Here is an 18,792-nt window from a genome sequence, read left to right on the forward strand (position 1 = left end):
GTTTCTGACAGGCTTGAGTGAGTTTTTTGTGTTTCCTGCAAAACTTTAAAAAATGAGTTAGGCGATTATTTTAACAGGGTGACGATAGATTGACGACACGCGCAGTAATGTGCTGCCCACTGCTCCTTGCATGGTGTGTTCACTTGTGTGTAAAAAAAAAAAAAAAAGAAAAGAAAAGAAAAAAGGATGGGTTAAATGCAGAGGATGAATTTCCCCATTGTGGGATTAATAAAAGTAATTAACCCTCTATGGTACGGTGTTGCCCTCAGGCAACATACCCATTTTTTGGCCTGTCAAATTTCTACAATACAGGTTTTTGAAAGATGCAATACTTTAAAAAAAGGGGGAGAGTATAGGGAACCAATAGCAATGCTTTAATTTGTCATCATTTGACCTCCAGGAGGCCATATTGAAACCCTTTTTTGCAGACTTTTCCGAAGGAAACAGCTTTGCACTGTAGGTGACCTTTATTTTTGATAGTTTCATCCACTTAAACTGTTGAAGACATTAATTTCAATGGGCCGTTGGTTCAATGGTTCAATGTTGCCTACAAGCAAAATTCAGACAGAAAACCAGTTGAAAAAGTTATTTTTATAATGTTATTAAATTTAAAATGTTACGCATTGAAGCTACTGAATCTTTTACACATGTTTATTAAATAAATGATGTGAATGTGTGCACCGTTTTGGGACAATGTTGCCTACGGGCAACAAACCCCAAAAAATGACGAATCTGAAATTTCTTCACATTATGTTTATTTAGTCTATTTTAAGACAAAAAAACACTCCAAACATATTTTTCCTAACTGGCATCATAATGCGTACCATAGAGGGTTAATGTTAATCTTAAATATCTATGAATGGTTGCAGTGGCGGTTCTAGACCAGTTTTACTGTGGGGGCCAAGGAGGGGCCAGTGTTTAATCAGAGGGGCATATTTAAAAACTGCAAAGATGATGTTTAAGCATTCAAAACCTTTATTTTACCTTATTTAAAACTCTCATTTAAGTGTATTTGGAAGATACAAATACATTGATTGAAACAATGAGACTTACCAACAAGAACAGTTATTTTTGTACGACAATGATATTTCTCATCTTTGTGCACAAATACTTTTTTTGTTGTTGTAATATACACAAGCTTTTTTTGCTTTTATTTAACTACACAATGTACACATTTTAGGTTCCTTTTGTGTACAATGCTATATTGTTTGAAGAAAAAATAGGTAAGAATTGTTCCGTCATTCATCGTTTTAAATTGATCATTAACATTATTAAGTTGACACAGGGGCCACAGCCAGTGGTGGAAAAAGTATTCAGATCCCTTACTTAAGTAAAAGTACTAATACCACACTGTGAAATTACTCCACTACAAGTAAAAGTTCTGCATCCAAATCTTACTGAAGTAAAAGTAGAAAAGTATCAACATCAAAATCTACTTAAAGTATGAAAAGTAAAAGTACTCGTTATGCAGAATGGACCCACTATGATTGTTTTATATATTCTAAATATATTATTACATTATTTGTATTGGTGATTTAAAGTATGCAGTGTTTTAATTTTGTAAAGATTGGGCTCACTTAATTACTTAATATACTGTTAAAAGATTTAATTAAGAAAACGTCTAATCACTTTACATTGATCATATATTTTATGTTAAATCTTGACCTGAAAAGTAACTAAAGCTGGCAGCTTTATCCTAGAGTAAAAAGTACAATATTTGCCTAAAAATGTAGTGGAGTAGAAGTAAAAAGTTACATAAAATGGAAATACTCAAGTAAAGTACAAATACCTAAAAATTGTACTTAAGTACAGTACTTGAGTAAATGTACTTAGTTACATTCCACCACTGGCCACAGCAGGGGCCAAGGGCTTCTTCACAGGGGCAGGGGCCCCTGTAGGCCCCTGTGTAGAACCGCCACTGAATGGTTGAATGTGTGCAGCAGGTGTTGTAATGAGTGGAACCGGCCACCGGGGGCGCTGGTTCTCTGTCCGCCCTCCGTCTCATTGTTTGCGGCTCAGTGTTGCTCTGCTGCACCGCCGGGCGGAGAGAGCGACGGGTGGAAAATGGCGGACGGTGTGGATCACATCGACATCTACGCCGACGTAGAGGAGGAATTTAACCAGGTATTACAAACCACATTCACCACACGTCGACAAATGATGCTATAATCTGTGTCTTTGTGTGTTTTTGTTCTTACTATGGCCGGGGAATGGTGTGCGTTGTCGGGCTTGCAGCGCAGACAGGAGGCCCCCCCTCACCATGCTGCAGCCCGCATCCTCACTGTTAGCCTCCAAATGTTGCATTTACCATGTTGTCGACTTTTTTACACGACCCATGCTGTGATGTTGTAATGGACATGCAGTGTGCACATGTAGATTGTTTCTTTGGGTTAATGCGAAAAGGTTTCGCTTTCATTGTCCGTCACTCAGTTTGAGGCCTTGCATGGCCGCCTAAACAAACCTAGTGAAGTTAGCTCACTAGCTAGCCTTAGCTGCTTTCCAAACAAGTGTGATTGTGAAGTTAGTTTTCAGTTCGTACAGGCTAATTCTAGGTTCAAATGAAGTTAACCCTCTGGAGTCCATGTATTTATTGGAAATACACGCTTTATTTACAGTAATAACTATTTATTTATGATATGTAGACAAGGCAAGGCAAGGCAAGTTTATTTGTATAGCACAATTCAATACAAGGTAATTCAAAGTGCTTTACATACACATTAAAAACAGCAAGACACAATTGAAAACAGTCAAAACAGTTAATTAAAACAGGGAAGATACAGCAAGCTGAGAGCCAGTTGAAAGTGCAATCATAGGAGCTTTCACAGTGTGCCATTTATGTTTCTAGACCATTTTAAAAATGTTATTTTTTTTTTTTTCTGCTGTTTTTGTGTGTATAAATTGTTAAAAAAAATAATGGTATATTTCCATAGAAACCTGTGTCTTTTGTTTGTATTTTGGGTTCCTGGCAGCTTTATACTTTAATTAAAATAAAATGAATAATCTGACTGATAGCCAGGTTTGTGTGGAGAAAAAGGAGCCATGCATGTGATGTAAGGACAGACTGAAAGATGCTAAACAGAGAAAAAAATGAATGCATAGGAAGTTGACAAATTTGAAACAAAATCTCCTGGACTTCAGAGGTTAAATTATGATCAGGCATTGAACCCTAGGTGTATGACTCAATCAGTCACGCGATTTTATTATTGATATAACATGGACTTTTAGCTTTAACTGCTAGCTTAGTGTAACACTAGCATTTAAGTTTCTTCTCCACATACACGCCCCTTTTGTGTACAACTTAATATCTAGAGCAAATTTACTTTCAGTGACATCGCTACCATTATTTTCCTCCAGTAGTGGTGGTTGTTAGCCCATTGTGGACACTCTAGACCAGGGGTGTCAAACTCAAATACACAGGGGGGGCCAAAATTTCAAACTTGAATAAAATCGCGGGCCAACATTGATCAAATAAACCTTTTACTGGTGGGTCAGCTTTTGTAGTACAATAATAATATAATAATTTGGTATTGCCTCGCGGGCCAAATAAAATTACACTGCGGGCCAAATTTGGCCCGCGGGCCAGAGTTTGACACCCCTGCTCTAGACTAACGCTGCTGCTAGTGCTTAGAGTTATGGAAGTCTTTATTTGTTTATTGTCGTTTATTTTACAGGCGTTTTCTGTTAAATATTAAAAACCTAAGCTCAACCAGACTAATTTATTACAGAATTTCCCACATCATCAAAGTACAGTTCATAGGTTAGAAGATAGTTAAAGCATCACTTTGATAATTCAGGTCAATTGAAATGAGTTCTGGGAGTTAAATCTGCCTATGGCCAGCGTTTACAATCCTCACATGAGTATTTATGAATTTCCCAATTTATAGTTAGGAGCATCAGCAGTCATTAAAATGTTTATTGTGATTTAGTCAACCTCTTCTACATGCTTTGTTTGCCTAGAGAGAGGATTTTATCTGGGCATGTGCCCAGGCGCTTAAAGTAATCTAGGCGTATCACAGACACTTAGTATTGCTGCGTTCCAACTCACATACTTTTTTCTTTTTACCCTGAGTGCATACTCCAGCTGCCTTAATAAAGTATGTTCCTTTGCGTGCCGTACCCAAACAGTTGGGAGGAACCAGTTCGTCATAATGTTCCACCTTGAATTTCAGCCCGCTTGCTTGCAGTCTGATGTCAGTGACCAGTCCTTTATCGGCGCTCTCCTGGCAGCTCAGTTGATGTGATGTACATTCATGTATGCAGTATTGAATAGACCAGATGCAGTAGGACATAGTGCATTGATTTATGCTTTGGGACATACTTTTATCTTTTTCTGAGTTATTAAATAGTACGGTTGTCACAAGAACTGAAACTTTGGTACCAAATTGGTGCCTACATTCTGGAAATGTGACCAGACGTGTACCACTGATACAGTAGGGAACTGGGGATGCCCAGTGTGGCTCTTTACCGCACTACACAGAGTTCACCACCTCTAAAAGTCCGCTGGGTGATGCAAGCTTTGTGCGCTGCAACATGGAGTGAGACCGGGTTAAGTTCCCCTTTAAATCCCTGCGCAGCACCACTGTTGAATTTCGGCCTGTATGCACGTTTTTTTCAGCCTAACAAGTAAGTAGGCTGCTGAGTCGTCACTTTGCCTTTCTCTCCTTTCACCTTTCCATGCACCCTGTGTGTGTGCAAAGCCCTGCTTTGGGTGACACATCGAGATCAGTGCAGAGAAACTGACAGGAAAATGAGAAATATGGATGTAACTAATGTTCTATGAATTATGGACGACTGCTAGAGTTCATTGCTACCCAGGTATTTCATACTGTCTCTGGCAGTCAGGAAGAATACCATAAGATTTATTGTTCTGTTTTTGGTTTGTTGGTTTTTTTACACAAACCTTGCTGAACTGTTAGAGGCAAGCGAGACTAGTGAATAAAACATTGAATTCTTTACTTTTTCTTGAATAAAGATCACCTTTTTTTTGCCCATTAGTTACATCATTAGGGTGTCCTGTTGTAGGTGAATATATAAAATCATTAAAACAAAATATACCCCCTGCAGTGTGTTGTAGATGTACAAAAAAATCCAAATATTGTTACTCTACACATTTTGCCACAGAATGGCATTATACAAGTGTCCCATATTTACTCATGGTTATAATCAGTGTTGTTAAACTGCTCAGAAACATGCCCCACCTGTTTGATTGAACTGTTACTATCTTGCTCAACAGGAGTCCGACTACCCAGTCCACGAACAGATCGACCTGTACGATGACGTAATATCCCCATCAGCCAACAATGGCGATGCTCCAGAAGACCGCGACTACCTGGACACACTGCCTACACCAGGAGGCTCAGAGGGAGGGAAGAGTGCCCCGCCCAATGTGGTGTACACCTACACAGGCAAGAGGATTGCCCTGTACATAGGCAACCTTACATGGGTGAGTATCAGAAAATTCTGTTCAGGATGCTCAGAGTTGTAAATCCTCATGTAATTATAAAATTAAGCTAGTCAGTACGAATTTTCTGATGATGCTTTCTTCTAATGTGCAGTGGACGACAGACGAGGATCTGACGGAAGCTATTCGGTCAGTAGGCATCACAGACGTTCTGGAGATCAAGTTCTTCGAAAACAGAGCCAATGGCCAGTCTAAAGGGTGAGGTCTTTATTATGATTGGACTGAATCACATCAAAATGTTTGGAGGGTGCCACTTTTAAAATGAGTCCTTTTTTGACCTGATGCAATGGAGTACTGGTTTGTAGATTGTGAAATTACACTGTGGAAGACACACACAAGGAATCAAAGTCGCAAGAAATTGTATAACTTTTTACATTAAAAAAACATATATTATTTTCAGCAATGCCTTTGGTTTTGTGCATAAATCTGAGTGTTTGTATCCTCTGCATTAATTTCACAGGTTTGCGCTTGTCTGCGTGGGCTCAGAGTCATCATCCAGAAAATTAATGGAGCTACTGTCAAAGAGAGAGCTCCACGGTCAGAATCCCATCGTCACACCATGCAACAAACAGTCCCTCAGCCAGTTTGAGATGCAGTCACGCAAAAGTAAGTAGGATAAATGCACACTTGGCATCGGCATATTTTAAATTGCAGTCAGCATGAGTTAACTTGCATGCTTATCACCGTGCTGGTTTAAAGAGGTCATATAAAAGATACTGGCAAATTATCTGATACATGAGTTCGTCTACTGATAACGCACTTGCACTGCAATAAAAGAGACGACACTGGATACGTGGACTCCATGTACTACATACATAGCCACGAGTACATTTATTTCAGTTTTTCATACCGGTCTTATGAAAAAGTGTGCACACAACACACAAGGGGTTGGCAATATGACTGTGGTAGAAACAGTATTGCCAAATCTCTACCTTTGGGCAAATTTCTACCCTGGCACAGTGTGTATCGTCAAATCGCCCAACCTTTTAATGCACACACAGTTTTGTTTATTGCATATTAAATGGCCAACTGAGTTCCTGTTGTCTCGTTTCACAGGTACCCAGTCAGGCCAGATGTCTGGGGAAGGTAAAGCGGGTCCCCCTGGCGCTGGCCCTCGTGGGGGATTCCCCATGGGTCGAGGCAGAGGCAGGTTCCCTGGACCACCTGGCCCCGGTGGAGACCGCTTCCCTGGTCCTGTTGGGCCCGGAGGACCACCACCACATTTCCCTGGTTAGTTTGGTAACAAGTCTTTGTGCCTGTATGGGAGGGACAAAGCCCCTCTCAATTAAAAACTGCAGAAATCAGATGGAAGGGTCAGTAAATCAGTTCAGTTTATGCGATAGGTGTTCTTAGTTTAAACTTCACATATCTAATGAATTTATAGCTGACTGTCCGAGGTACTCTGCTGTTAATAAAATATTGGAAGATTAATTCAGCCACTGGAAAATGACAATCACTAGCTGTCTCCTAATCTAATTTAGACAGGTCAGCTCATTGTTTTTAAGGAAGGAAAACTTGAGGAAACTCCAGCTGTTGTTGTTAAGTACTCTTCTGGCATCTAGTATCTTTTTTGTTTTTTCTGTGTAAAAATTTTTTGCCAATTTACTGGTGAAATAATTTATTACACTTTAGATAGATCTTTTAAATATAATCATATGACATATGGTTGATCTTTAAGAATCAAGACCTAATAGTGGACAGTGGCTTAGCCATCAGTGCTGAAAAAATGTTTTAATTGAATCATTACCCTAAAATCAAAAGTCAAACCGGGGGGGTTGGGAGAATTGTGACGCCCCATCAAACAAGGTGAGTTCACCTGTTTAGGTTTATGGGTCAGTGGATTCCTGAATGCAACTTGGTGCTGATAAGAGGTGCCTTCATGTTTCGAATTTGATGTGTTTGTTTTCAGGCTTTTGTCATTCATGAGGTGTTTTTATTTAACAAAAGTGCAGCAGAATAAAAATAATCATCAGTGTGACAAATGCCTTGAAAACTTGGGGTTAGGATTAAGTGAAATTCTGCTTTCTGTCTGGCAGTGCTGCTGTGTTAGCACAGTCCAGGCTTTGCTTTTACTCACACCTGCATGGAGCCAAGGCTAGTCGACTGTAATGTGTGTTTCTTGTAAGGGATCTTTCACCCATTAAATCTCTCCTGGCAGGGCTGTCTTTGCATGTTTCCCTCCCCATCTGGTTTGTTCTTTCGTTGTCCCTCTTCACCTCCAGTTGAACAAATAATCCTTCCCTGGCTGCGATTTTCTGCTCACTGACAATTTCCAACCCCATTCCTTGAGAAGCAGTTTGCTCAAAGCTTTACTTGGCAAGCTTCCAACCTTAAACTCCTCGCAAATCTTGGATTGGCCGACTCTCACACATAGGAGAGAATGGAGCTGCCAGCTTCTTTTTTTTTTTTTTCTTCATTTTTGCGTCTTTTTCCCTCCATCCCACCTTTTTCACATCCCTTCTTTCGCTTAGTGGCTGGTGCCCCGTGCTGCTGGGCTGTGACAGGCCTTCAGATAGTAGAGGGAAGTAAATGAAGGGAAGAGTTGTGATTGGTTTGCTTTCTTCCCCATTAGGCTCGGGGAGACCTGATCTGATTAGGCACCAAGATGGCCCTCTGATGGATATGAGTTTCAATCCCTTCCCGCCGGGGGGTAGGAACGGGAGCTGGCGTGGCAGAGGTGATACACCTCGATTGATCTCAATGAATCGATCGATCGCCTTTTTATCCTAACCCTCAGCTGTTTATTGGTAGGAGTTATGCCATTGAAAACATCAGGTCGACTGACCCAAAAACAGCTGAATCTTTCATCAAACTCTCTGAATCCCTTAGGAGAGTTTCCATCAAATACAGATGGCCTTCCACGAGGCTGTGTGTTCACACAAACATTTAAGAGAAGCACACCTTTTAGAGATGGGCTTTGTTCTTTTGAGGTCGGCTCAGATCTGAAATTCACAATCAAACAAATGCTTCTAAAAGCATCCTCTAAGACTGAAGAGGCAGAAGCACATAGCAAGTTTTTGAAGGCCATCCTGCATTCTGCCCACTCAGTCATATTCATACTGCCGAGAGCAAATTCAACCTCCTTATTCATGCTTATATTATATCTAGTCAGAATACATACAGATACTTATGTGCCTCTCTTGCTTTTCGATCCTCTCAGGTTGTGTAATGGCTCACTGTCAAAACACTTCACTCAAATTGTTTCCATACAAAATTTTTCATGCAGCAGCATGAGAAACCAAAAAACATCTGATTAAAGCCTTTTAGCCCCATTTGCCTAAAATGGCTTCCCATGAGTGACTTACATGGGAATCATTTGCAAACTGCAGTATATACAGTATTTCAAATATTTATGAGCTTGCCATGCTGAAGTCTTGGGGCTCTTGGCAACATTTCTGCACCCTCTTTTATGTGTTGAGGAGAAATAATCCAGCATTAAATGCAGGGTATCTCATCATTTCTTCTGTTGCCTTCTGATTTAATTTGCAGCATTTTTTGTGGCCTTTTGACATGTCGTTCCCCGTAGCTATGGCTTGCTCTTCCTAATCTGTCTGTGTTATCGTCCCTGCTTTAAACTGTTGATTACCTGATGATTACCTGAGTATCTACATTTGAAGGAAAACATAGAAAACGCTGGCTACTATAGGATGTTAAAGTTACAGCTTGACTGATAAATCGGCCGAACCAAAATGTGTTTTATACTTTAAGCCAGCCAGTTATGTTTTTAAGTAAAAAGTCTTTGTGATTTTTTTACCGGCACATATTTAAAGTATGTTGGGGAGAACTCTACCTGCTATAACATAAACAAAAAATAGTTCACCAGATGTCACTTTGTCTCATTTGCTTCTATTATGTCCCTTGTGTTCTCTTTCAGGTGGGATGCAAGGTCCCCCACGCCCCCCTCCTGGTCCACCTGGTCCTCCCGGTCCTCCAGGACCCCCACCTCCTGGCCAGGGTCTCCCCCCTCCTCTTGCTGGTCCTCCAAATCGTGGCGACAGACCTCCTCCCCCTGTTCTCTTCCCTGGTCAATTCGGCCAGCCTCCAATGGGACCCCTGCCCCCAGGCCCCCCTCCTCCAGGTTATGGCCCTCCCCCTGGTCCCCCACCCCCTCAACAGGGCCCCCCACCTCCAGGACCCTTCCCTCCACGTCCCCCAGGACCCATTGGGCCTCCTATGGCTTTGGCTCCACCTCCACATATGCCAGGTCCCCCACCGGGTGGACCGCCACCAGCACCCCATGTCAACCCCGCCTTCTTCCCCCCACCCGGCAACAACAACATGCCCCCCAACGACAGCCGAGGCCCCCCCGGACCAAACGACCCATACGGACGCCCGCCACCATATGAAAGAGGGGACTACGGTCCTGGAGGCCGGTAAGGATGGGTGGTGGATCAGTGCAGCACTTCATATAATGTTCTCTCAATATGTTGTCAATACGTTGGCACAAAGTGTTAAGTCTTTCTATCATTGTATATTTGTAGGGAGATGGAGGCGTCACGGGCCCCTCTGAGTGAGGCCGAGTTTGAGGAGATCATGAACAGGAACAGAGCCATCTCCTCCAGCGCCATATCCAGAGCGGTGTCTGACGCCAGCGCAGGTAACAGACAATCATTCTACGCAAGTATTTACTGACTGTGGATGTGTCGGACTGTATGCCAACAGGACAAAAACTGAGCCAATTAAAGCTGAATGCAACATTGCTTTCTTTTTAGCTGACTATGGCAGTGCTATAGAGACCTTGGTGACAGCTATCAGCCTGATTAAGCAGTCCAAAGTGTCAGCAGATGACCGCTGCAAGGTCCTCATCAGCTCCCTGCAGGATTGCCTCCACGGCATTGAGTCAAAAAGCTATGGTTCCGCCTCCAGGTAAGAGTTTAATTTTGTGCAGTAGCCATTACATGTGACACTGAAAGTGTTGATAAGCAATACTAAAAGGACATGTAAAACCACTTGTCAGATAGAATATCTTGGAATGTTTTGCATAGAAAAAAGAGAGCCAGCCAGATTTCAAACATGCATGGACTGTTTTATATTCACTGTAAAATGTGTTTCATGCTTCTTGTGGTCTGTGTGGACAGTGACACAGCGGCTTGACAACCTCAGTGACCATAAGAAGCCTGAAACAGAAATAATTCTGACTGTATGTTAATGATTTCTTCCAAATGGGAATTGGCCCTAGAAGATTTGATATTTGAAACTTTGAAACCCTTGTACACAGTCCAATGATGCTTGTCCATGCCAGGCGAGAACGTTCCAGGGAACGAGACCACAGCCGCTCCCGAGAAAAGAGCAGGCGTCACAAGTCTCGCAGTCGTGACCGGCATGAGGACTATTACCGAGAACGTAGCCGGGAGCGGGACCGCCACCGCGAGAGGGACAGGGACCGAGACCGGGAGAGAGAGAGGGAGAGGGAGTACAGACACCGCTAAGTGAAAAGAGAGGTGGGTACAACTTTTCCCATGTTTTTTTCCCTCTGTCATAAGCTCTCTTGTTTCTTCTTCAACACTACCTTTTCTTAGACCTGGACCGAGCCAGTCCAGTTCTGTGCTCAAAGAGTCTAAACTTGACGAAGATGTGTTTGACAAAGTCAGCTTTTATTGCTCACCTCCTCTCTTCTTCATTGGGTTAAAGGCTTCAGTTTAATTGAGTGTTATTGCCCAAAATAACAAACTTTTGGAATCCTAATCTGCAGTAGGAAAATTCAATTGGATGTTAATTTAAATGCCCATCTGTGAATATATGAGCAATGGGACAAGGAGAGAGGATGTAAGCAAGGAAAAGACTTGTAAAACCCAGTCCTTTTGATTTCAGGTAGGTTTAAGGTAAGTCTGCTTACTTTGAAATGTCATAATTAGCCATCACAGTTGTGTTGTGTATCTGGTCTTTCAAACAATGTGTAATACACACTGTGTTCACCATGTTGCATTGCACAGAGGGTTTATAAGAGTTGTATCAATGCTGTGGGTTCTCCCCAAATCAGAAAATACTCTTGATGGTTTGATGAACTGATTGTGGATATATTGCTGTTACTTTTTGGTCCACGTGCCTCTGAGGCTGGTCATTTGCAAAATTTGTCTGCCACTGTTTGTATTCTGCCAAATTTCAAAGTGGCAAGAAAGCTGTACCAGCTCTCTTGCTTGCACGTTTTGCTCTGGTGGGTAAAGTTTTGTAACAGTTAAGAGACTTTCTGAGGTACACCTCTGCTAATCTAAACATCTGTTTGGCTCATAAAAAGTGGAAATGATCAATTTTGTTTTTTACCAGCAGCATGCCAGTGGACCAAATATATGTTGAGGTTTTACTGGCTTGAATATCAAGATTTGATACTGAATTTCCATTTCACCCTATATGAGTCTAATTGAAGTGTATTGTGAATGCTGAGTTGGTTTGTTGGTTTGTCAGTTTGCTTGTAATTGTAGCGCCTTGACTGATTGACAGCTTTCAGAGGTCAAAGTATTTTCCAATAATTTTTTACAGATTTAGCATTTTGAGTGGTCTGTTCAAATTGGGTTGAATTTTTGGTAATAAACTAAAAAAATCTGCAATGTTAAACTTGTCGATAGTCGACCAATTTGCACTTTGTAAATGTTCCATTCACAGTAATGTTGTATACGTATTACTGTTTAAAAAAGTTGAATACATTTATTATCATTGTCATGTTGTAATTAAGAGAATGTGAACATTTATTGAAAAAAATATATATATCTGCTGACTTTTGAACACAGAACATTTTGACAATGTTGTTGTGCCATACATGCATGTCAGTAATAATGCCTGACATTTTACTTCTGTCAAATTGAATGTTTGTAGCCATTTACCTCAGTTTATGATTTATAAAAATGTTGAGGTAAAGTGAAATCATTTTAACATTTATACCTTTTGGTATCATTTTCAAAGAACATAGATTTTAATGCCCTCAGTGAACACAATTTCATCATTTTTTGAGGCAAAGGTCAAAATTTGATGTTCTGCTCGAGTTGATAAGTATTATAATTTGTCAGAATTGGTTTACAGAAAGGATCAGTGCCAAATGAATTGCAGTATCTTAAACATATGATTCACAGGAGTAAATTACATGTAAATGTTGAATAATAAATTGAAGGCCCAGGATCAGAAATAAATGTTTTGTACCTGTTGCCACTAGGAAATGTTTTAGTAGAGTTGTCCGTGTCAGTTTAACTGAAGAAAATCCTAATTTTACTTGTATTATAAGCATAATGTGTTTTGGCTTTTTGGGTGTAAAGTCATGCTATGGATGAGTTGTAGATGATTTTGAATTTATCTGAAACTACTAATATTGATACCATATTGCCAATGGTTTGCTGCTGAAATATTTTGAGGTAAAGATCTTTGAGGCTAATTGTCTTGTTCGGTGTTAGGGTCTCATTAATAATTTTGTAATCTTTGTGGGAAGACGTGTTCTTCCATTGCGCCATTTGCGTGTTGAACATGATAATTTATGTAAAGTTTTGGATCGCCAGTTGAAATTTCTGGTTTGATCGATTGTGTGTCGCTCATGTTCTTTACTGCCAAAGCACTTAAGATGTCTGTGGTGTTTGTGTGTGTATAAACCAGTCTTTGTGGAGAAAAGTCTTGTTCTGGTTACTCGGACCCTTCAGCATCTCTGTAGAGTTTCCCATCACCCCAAATAATATTTCTTAACTTTACATTAACTTTCAGACAAAAACTGCATTCACTCTTGAGAGCTAAATGTCTTAATGTAGTGGCTCTACTCATTCGACACATTATTTATATGTGCACAATTTAATTTATCTCATGCTGAGAAATATTAACTGGGGTGGTTTTGCTTGTGGGGGTGCTGAATTCTGAAGGCAGGCAAAACCCAAAAGACTATAACTTGGTAACTGCAATCTGTCATGTGAGATAAATAGTGTAGAGTTGTGCTAAATGCTTTTTAGCAGTGAGCTGCTACACCTTCATAACAGTTGATACTGAAAAGAGACTTTGTGTCCACTGGGAACCTCTGAGCAAAAGTTTATTTTTTCTAATTGTGTTAAAGAGAGAATCTGTCCTGTTTACATTTCCTCTCACTAAGCACGCAATTTGTACATTTTCAGTGCAGCTAAGCACAATAATGCTTTTGTAATTTCATTTTAAACAAGCACTGCATTTCAATAGTACCATTGCAGCAGCAATCGCATTTTATCATCTTTTTTTTAGATAAGAGATTCCCAGTGGGTCCAGGGCCTGATGATTAGGTAATTTGTAGATGCCAGAAATGCATTTGTTGAGTATATTTTTACATAAATGTTTGTAGCTGTAAAAAAAAAAATCCACCTTTGCATTCAATCTGATATGTTAGAGCATGGTCCTCGGGGGGGAAGAGGAAAATTATGCATATTGCCTTTCATCCTGATAGTAGTATGGCTATTTGTTGTGTCCACAGACATGCTTTAACACTGTTTTATCTGTTCATATTGCCATGGGAGAGGGGGGGTGTGTATGCTATATCTCCAGTCCTCCTATAGGTGCATGTGTGTTGGGGATCGCAGCCCTTATGTCCTTTTCCAACAAACATACTATTTGCCCACGTTAAACCATGGTCAAACAGAGTTTCAGTTACAAGTCGGCAATGAACAATAATTACAGCAGTATGTAGCCTCAAAAAAAGCTGATTTTGCTGTGATTTAATTGCAATCAATGGATAAAAGATGCCAAAGTAATGCCTTGTCAGGTCTGTCCACAAGTACCAAGCAAAGCACTTAAAATGCTTGTTTTCTGAAAGGAGTTTGGATTGATCAGAGCTAAGCTCTGCAGAAAATTTCAGCACTCATTTCATTGACGTCAGGCTAAGTTATCAGTCAAGGTGAAAAAAAATTAACTTATGCCAAGTATTGACTTTGTATGTAATCGCACCATGCCAAAATGTGTAAACAAACCACCTGTTGCAGCCTTAGAGTATTTTGTGGACTGTTTGACCCTGGTTTGGCTCTGTCCTGTTTCATTTCCATGCTGTGTTAAGTAACGCACTGCTAGAATATTCTAAAATGAACACAGGTTCAAGGAGAGAAAAGGTTTGTTAGTCTGATATTTGGATGTAATTTGACCGTTGACAAAAGTCCCGTCATGCCCCTTCCTTGTACTTGAACTGGATGTTTTAGTCCCTTTAAAATAGTGTGACAACAAGTACCACTGAGTTTGACTACTGTGTTGTGTACAATATTGTTACTGTCGCCCTAACTGTTTTTGTCTGTAGCCATGCACCATGTAAACCTCTTTCTACAGCAAAAACATATGAAGTTTGAGTATGCATTTGAATCACTGAACCATTTGAAATCATCTGTGCTCATTTGAGATGCCTGTAAGTAAGGCCTTTTGGTGCAAACATCAGTTTAATCCACCCTGTAATGTAAAATACCCTATATTTTCATACACTGGAATGACTCTGTAACAGAACTGTCATTTCATCTGATAAATTTAATGTTTCTGTAAGAGTTGCATTCAGTTGGCATTAAAGCCTGGATTTTGTTAATCAATTATAAGTACAGAAGATTCCACCTTATTACATTGACATTATTAATTTCTGTTAAATGTAAAAAAAAAAAAAGGTATGCTTCTAGCAACCATTACCAGTAGGCAGTTGTGGCAAAGTATCCCTTGCTGTGTCTGAATCGGGTGCGTCCCTTCCTCTTGGTAGTTTTGTGTTTTTATCTACAACTCTTTGTCCTATCTGTGTCCTTTTTACTCCTATACTGGTCAATTTATTTAAAAATTGGTTGTCACAACCGATCATGCCCTGTTTATATGTTATGTGTCTTCGTGGTAAAAGTTTTCAGTGTGTAGTGTTCATGCCTATCATAAAATTGGGTCAGGGTCTATTTTGCTATTGTGTAAAACGCATGGAAAATAAATAAAATGAAAAGTATTTTAAAGTATTTAAATCAAACTTCCAATGACCAAAAAAAAAAGCAGGGAGGGGAGAAGTCTTTTAAAAAAGACTGGTGATTGGATTTTTTATCTAATTTAAAACCAATTTAGCAAGAAATGTAATATTTTTTTACAAGTCACACAGAACAGTCCATGCTATTATGCAACACTGTGCAGTACTGATCATGTAAAGCCACATGCACACTTACCACTTATTAATTTCCCACAATTAGAGGTTGAGTCTTGCTCAACCCAGCATATAGTTGCCCTTTAAATCATAACATTTCCCCTAATGTGCATGAAAATCTAGTGAGAAAACTGTAACAGAATGCCCAACTTCACTGTGTTAAAATTTACTATATTTCATATATGGATGTCAATTTATGTCTGTCAATCGCTGCGTGTAACATGCAACCAAAGGTGCATTTAGGCTTAAACTCAGCTGCATATTGTATTTTCTAGTGCGCACAGAGTGATAGATTTTAAATTTGCGTCTTGGAATATTTCCTGTTCAAGTTTGCATGATATTTCTGTCTGTGCCAGGGTTGGGTGCAATACACAGTCACCTGAGCTGTAAGAGAAACAAGTCTTAACAGGGTATTATGCCATGTATGTGGGTAGTTTTTAGAGGCTTTTAATTGTTCATGAGGACACAAACTGGTGAATTTGGACAAACTCCAACCTCAAAGTGATGGTGAATTGAGCCCAGCCCTGGTGTGCACTATGTATGTGTAGTCTAGAGGTAAAGTGATGAGGGGTAAAGTGTTCACTGTTGGGCTGCCTAGAAACCAAACTCCACCCTTCGTTTGACACCTTTCAGCTAACGAGGATCAAGGATGGATGGAAGGAAAAGGAGGAAGAATTTCAGTGCGCCACCACCTCCCCAACCCTGCATGACCGGACAGGATTACAACCACCACCACCACCACCTCTTCCTCCATCTCTCCTCTTCCTCTCCGTCTCCACCCATCCTTCTCTCTGTCTGTTCATCTTGTCTGCCTGAATAAGAGCAGTGGATGGAAGACCCTGACCTGTGTAAGGCTATGTTATCCAAACATCTATACTCATGGTAACTAAAGATGAAAGAAAAACTTTCCAAACAGTTCTTTTATTTTTATGATGTTTTATTTGACATAAAGATGACAACGTGTGATGCTTTTTTTTTTTTTTGTTTGTTGTTGCAAGTAAATAAAATGGCCCACACAATCCCTAACTAGACGACACACATTACACCTTTTTGTTATTTTTCCTCGGCTCGCTGTCGCTGTACTGTGTACATTCAGTTTAGAGATCAGTTTTTATAGGGTACATATTTGATGTGTTCTCCCCACCCCTCCCTCTCATCCTCATTTATTCTTTTCGTTGTTAGTATGTTTGTAAATGTCTCTCTGCTTTTGATTAAAAACTAGATGGTGTTGTAATAAAAAATGTTTACTGAGGTACTCGATGCATTTGGTGAATTCCTCTACATGTTTGGCTCATTTATATTAAATGTGTATTTTGGACTGCACTGTTTTTCATATTGACTTTGTCTACATTTGGATTATATATTTTTAGCTGTATTGGCCAGCAGTCTAGAAAATGGTCCCCTTTTTTTTGTTTGTTTTTTATTTTATTCTTCGAATGGATAAAACTTACAAGGTAAGAAATTGAATGAATGTACTTTTCCTGCAATGTGAAACTGACTGGTTGATGGGAGGATATGTAGACCTTGAACAAGTTGATGGTCTACATGTACATGCAGGCCTTTGAGCATTTTGGGCAGCTTTATACTGTGTTCACACCAAACGCAAAGTGAATTTTCAAGCCATGTTACATGTTTGAGTTTGACAGCATTTGGATTTATTTGTGCAAGATGCACTGGTCAAGATATATTTCAGAAGTTTTACATTTCGATGCTGATTTGTAAAAACCCTGAATTCCTGCTTTGTCTAGTCTGTCGGCAAGGCAACCAAACTATTTTTAAAAAACTTGTTTCTGAATGGAGTTTGGATTGATCTGAGATATGCAATCACGTTCTTGCATTGCCGTGTGTGCATGCACGCAGCTTAGCGTTTGATGTGAACACATCATTAGACCAATCTACATTAACCAAAATATACACAATACTGTTTACAATGTAGGTAATGTTGTGTGTAGAGGCACTGAGTGAGTCGTGCTCAGAACTCTTCAAATCCAAATTTTCTGTAAAGTCCTTTTGTTGTTGTGAAATTTATTAATTTTTAGATTAATTTGTTAATTCAAGAAGCCATTGTAGTTGAATTTTTATATGGTAATCATGGTCATCTTTCCAATATCTAATTTTTTGAAATTTCCCGCCCAAAAAATACACTTTTACTCCTTTGTTCCACTTTTAACATGTTTTTGTATGTTCATTTTTAACAGCAAAATACCAAAAGATTCAGTGAAACTGGTTCTAATTTAAATACAGAATGTGCACCATAACACTAACATTGTCATCATTTACTAGTTTTAATTTAAACTGTCATCATGTTCATGTCTTGCATTTTTGTGATTGTCAACACTGTGATGCAGAGCTTTTAGTTTGTAGTATTTAAGGTGATCAGTTTGACAAATAAGCACTGAGGTACATGTATGTTTTTGTTCTATGATCAATTTTTTTCAGTAAGAAAACACATTGCATCTAGACATTGAACTTAAGGACAGATGGTTATTGGATTTTGGTAAATAAAATTGGGGAAAACATTTTGTGGTGCTGCAACAGTGTTTCATCAGGGAGTGTCCTACGGGTGTTTTTTTTTTTTTTTTTTTCCATTTGTACTCAGCATATGGTTAAAAATAGATTGGAACTAACATTGTTGACTAACACTGAACAGGTTAGCAAGCACAACTCTTCATACAGTCCACAATAGTTCAACTCAATTGTCCCAAAAAAAATCGTCCCTCTTTTGTGTTATTTTTTTGTCTTATTGGAGATCATTGGTTTATTTGTCAAGATTGTTTTTCTTTATTTATTGTTTAACCCGTCATCTCGGTTCAAATTCATGACCACCCACTGAAATATTGCATGTCCAAAATGTTTCAACGATTGTAAACATTGTGAACCCTCACTGCTATCAAGTCATTGTAATGGCTACAGGAATCACTCTGAAATCTGATGAGAAAATGTTAATCAGTCCTCCAAACAATCTTAAAACCCCGGTGATGCTCTTGAAATGTATTCTTACTCTAATAGAGTACTTTAAAAAGTGTTATGTATTAACTGATATTAATCCATATTGCTCCAATGACATTGTAAACTCTGTAAAAGAGTAATGAAACATTGTAAATTGGGGTTATGTACAAAAAAAATGTGGAAAATGGACTTTTTGCACTTAATAAGGGGGAAATCTTGATGTCAGCTCAAACACTTAATGCATTTTTTTGATGCAGCTTTAAGTCCCTTCACACCAGTTATTTTTGATTATCTGTTGCTGATTGGA

The 18,792-nt window shown here is 39.4% G+C and overlaps 1 protein-coding gene across 4 annotated transcripts; it reads left to right on the forward strand.

The window, feature by feature from the left end:
- Nucleotides 1–1,996: 1,996 nt before the first annotated feature.
- Nucleotides 1,997–17,794, forward strand: cpsf6 (cleavage and polyadenylation specific factor 6). Of its 4 annotated transcripts, none has more exons than XM_059325683.1 (11): nt 1,997–2,124; nt 5,234–5,443; nt 5,556–5,659; nt 5,922–6,067; nt 6,518–6,691; nt 8,034–8,138; nt 9,336–9,834; nt 9,943–10,058; nt 10,174–10,327; nt 10,680–10,902; nt 16,170–17,794. In XM_059325683.1, the coding sequence occupies exons 1-10, from the start codon at nt 2,065–2,067 to the stop codon at nt 10,888–10,890; spliced, it is 1,779 nt and encodes a 592-aa protein (XP_059181666.1). In that variant the 5' UTR covers nt 1,997–2,064; the 3' UTR covers nt 10,891–10,902; nt 16,170–17,794. The 4 variants fall into 4 exon arrangements, with proteins under 4 accessions (XP_059181666.1, XP_059181667.1, XP_059181668.1 ...); XM_059325684.1 differs by having other exon boundaries at nt 10,704–10,902; XM_059325685.1 differs by lacking the exon at nt 8,034–8,138.
- Nucleotides 17,795–18,792: the final 998 nt, after the last annotated feature.

The sequence above is a fragment of the Centropristis striata genome, chromosome 22 (genome assembly GCF_030273125.1).
Source record: "Centropristis striata isolate RG_2023a ecotype Rhode Island chromosome 22, C.striata_1.0, whole genome shotgun sequence".
NCBI lineage: Eukaryota > Metazoa > Chordata > Actinopteri > Perciformes > Serranidae > Centropristis > Centropristis striata.